The 2,500-nt window shown below is 42.4% G+C and overlaps 1 protein-coding gene across 1 annotated transcript in view; it reads left to right on the top strand.

Moving 5' to 3' along the window:
- LOC125035172 (low-density lipoprotein receptor-related protein 4-like) overlaps positions 1 to 2,500 on the top strand; it is a 178,386-nt gene that overhangs the window by 166,390 nt on the left and 9,496 nt on the right. The window contains exons 19-24 of the mRNA XM_047627394.1: positions 1 to 85; positions 355 to 570; positions 703 to 826; positions 988 to 1,144; positions 1,285 to 1,447; positions 1,681 to 1,814. The exon at positions 1 to 85 is cut by the window's left edge and continues 77 nt beyond it. Coding sequence (XP_047483350.1) covers positions 1 to 85; positions 355 to 570; positions 703 to 826; positions 988 to 1,144; positions 1,285 to 1,447; positions 1,681 to 1,814 — 879 coding nt within the window. The remainder of the gene's footprint in view (positions 86 to 354; positions 571 to 702; positions 827 to 987; positions 1,145 to 1,284; positions 1,448 to 1,680; positions 1,815 to 2,500) is intronic.

Raw genomic sequence — 2,500 nt, 5'->3', positions numbered from 1 at the left:
GTGTCCAAGCTCGACGGCAGCATGCGTTCCCTGCTAATCTGGCAAGGTCTCGACAAGCCAAGGGACATCGTTGTAGATCCGCAGGGTAAGAGGGCCGTTTGTGGGAGAAGTGATGTTGTAAGGAAATTCATGTTTGGTAAATGTTGAAGAACACCGAGGGTAAAAAGGAAGGAGGAGGGTTGTTGATGTTAATTATTGTCCTTAATACCGATTATGATATATTTGGTATATATTATTATTATTATTATTGTGTATTGTTATTATTATTCATTTATAGCCTGCTGTCCTACCCAATCAGTCTCCCCTTTTTTCCTCGTGGCATTCATATATTCTTTACATTGCTCGTTTTTCCAGACGGCTACATGTTCTGGAGTGATTGGGGTAAGCACGCCAAGATCGAGCGAGCGGGCATGGACGGCTCTGAACGCATGACGCTGATCGACTCCAACCTGATGTGGCCCAACGGCCTGGCCATCGACTATGAGCGCCGCGTCCTCTACTGGCTGGACGCCTCGCTCAACAACATCGAGATGGCCGCCATGGATGGCACAAACAGGAAGATCCTCATAAGTAAGGCTGTTGTTATTATGATACATATATAAGATAATTATATATGAATGTTTATCATTATACAGATGCATACAAACATTAAACTTTCGGTATAGCAGCAAAATATACCGTCCATTTTGTATCTTTTTGCAGAAGGCAACCTGACGCACCCCTTCGGCCTGACGCTGTGGAACGACTTGGTGTTCTGGTCCGATTGGGACACCAAGAGCATCCACGTCGCCAACAAGCACAACGGGGGAAACAGACGTGTGGTCATGTAAGCTTTGACTCTTGTTATCTTGATGTGGAAGTAGATGAACTGGCTGATAAAAAGGAAAAAATAAAGAAAAAAAACTCTTCTATGTGTAGGTTTTGATTCCTCTAGTATGAACTTCTTGTTTCCGATGATAACTGGTGGAACATTTTTCACCATTACAGAGACGGGTTAAAGGGACTCATGGATGTCCGAGTGTTTCAGCGGAAGCAGACAAAAAGAGAAACAGCTTGCAGCACAAACAACGGAGGGTGTTCACATTTGTGTTTGCTCAGGCCGAAGGGAGTGTCCTGTGCTTGTCCCACTGGTATATTGCTCAAGGTAAATGAGCCTCACCAATTTTGTAAATCCACTTTTTTGCACACATATTTGTATCCATAATACTACACTTTTGTTCGATCATACACTCCTTGACATTTCCAGGGGCAATACAATGCTGCATATTTCTTTCCTCTTTCCAGAGTGATAAGCTCACGTGCCGGCGTCGACCTCTTCAGTCGCTGTTGATCGCAGACCGAGAAAATATCCGTCAGATTTCCCTAGACATGCCTTACATGGTGGACGTCGTGTTGCCTATGCCTTACCACCAGATCGTAGTCGCCCTCGACGCCGACTCCGTCACAGGTGCGTTACGTCACATCGATCTCGCGGACAGAGCCAAAGGGGATGCCCATCCTGGGTTATTGATATTCGAGAAGACTAATCTCGTATGGAAAACCCATAATTCCTCTGCGAACGCATATTAAACCGTTTTAGCATGAAAGCAAAAACCTATAATTCCTCTACTAGTGCATATTAACAACTAACAGAAAAACTAAAACGGAATAATTCACCATCGTAACCTTCCCTTCTCCCAGGTGACATCTATCTCGCCGACAACGCCGAGCACGTGATCCGCCGCTGTTCCGCCGACGGTACCGACAACCACGTCATTATATCAGCGGCTATTAACACGGTGGAAGGCATTGCGGTGGATACAACGGGCAGGAAGGTAATTGGGTATTAAGACAACCCTGCCAACTTGGATGAACAGTATGTGTAGTATGTATGGATGCATCATATCTGTGGACCACAAGGTTGTTCCGTTAAGTAAGCATTGGAAATTAGGTGTTTGTATGACTTTTTCTTTTCAAACATAAGGGCTGTATATTGTCTATTTGATTTTCAGTATTTAAATATATATTAATGATTTATATGGGATGTGAATTTTGCTTTATATCCCAAAATCATTTTTCAATATTCATATTTCCCAAAATAGAAGAAGAGTAGAGGAATCTTAAAATGACGAGTGTATCCTGATAAAACCTCATGGTAAGAGATACACATTAAGGAGTTAGAAAATACTAAAACATACCCTGTATATCTATGGACTCGTGTTCATTAGATATTACATGCATAAATAAACCTTTTCCTGTCACGAAGCTGTACAGAAAAACTAAGCAATGATTTGTTACATGCTTGTGTGTTATGAATTCGTAAAAAGACAACAAACAATAACGTCTCCAATAAAAAGACTCTGACAAACGAATACACAATCTGATCCCTATCCACTGAACCCAGACCCAGACTTAACATTCCACGAACACCAGAATATAAAGAATCCAACCCCCCCATTAAACGTTCTGAAACACAACAATAAGTTAACCATAGGACCAACCGGAGTACCTCGTTCCGCAG

Source organism: Penaeus chinensis, chromosome 2, assembly GCF_019202785.1.
Source record: "Penaeus chinensis breed Huanghai No. 1 chromosome 2, ASM1920278v2, whole genome shotgun sequence".
NCBI lineage: Eukaryota > Metazoa > Arthropoda > Malacostraca > Decapoda > Penaeidae > Penaeus > Penaeus chinensis.
The sequence above is the reverse complement of the archived record's forward strand: the minus strand, read 5'-3'. Positions and strand labels throughout refer to the sequence as shown.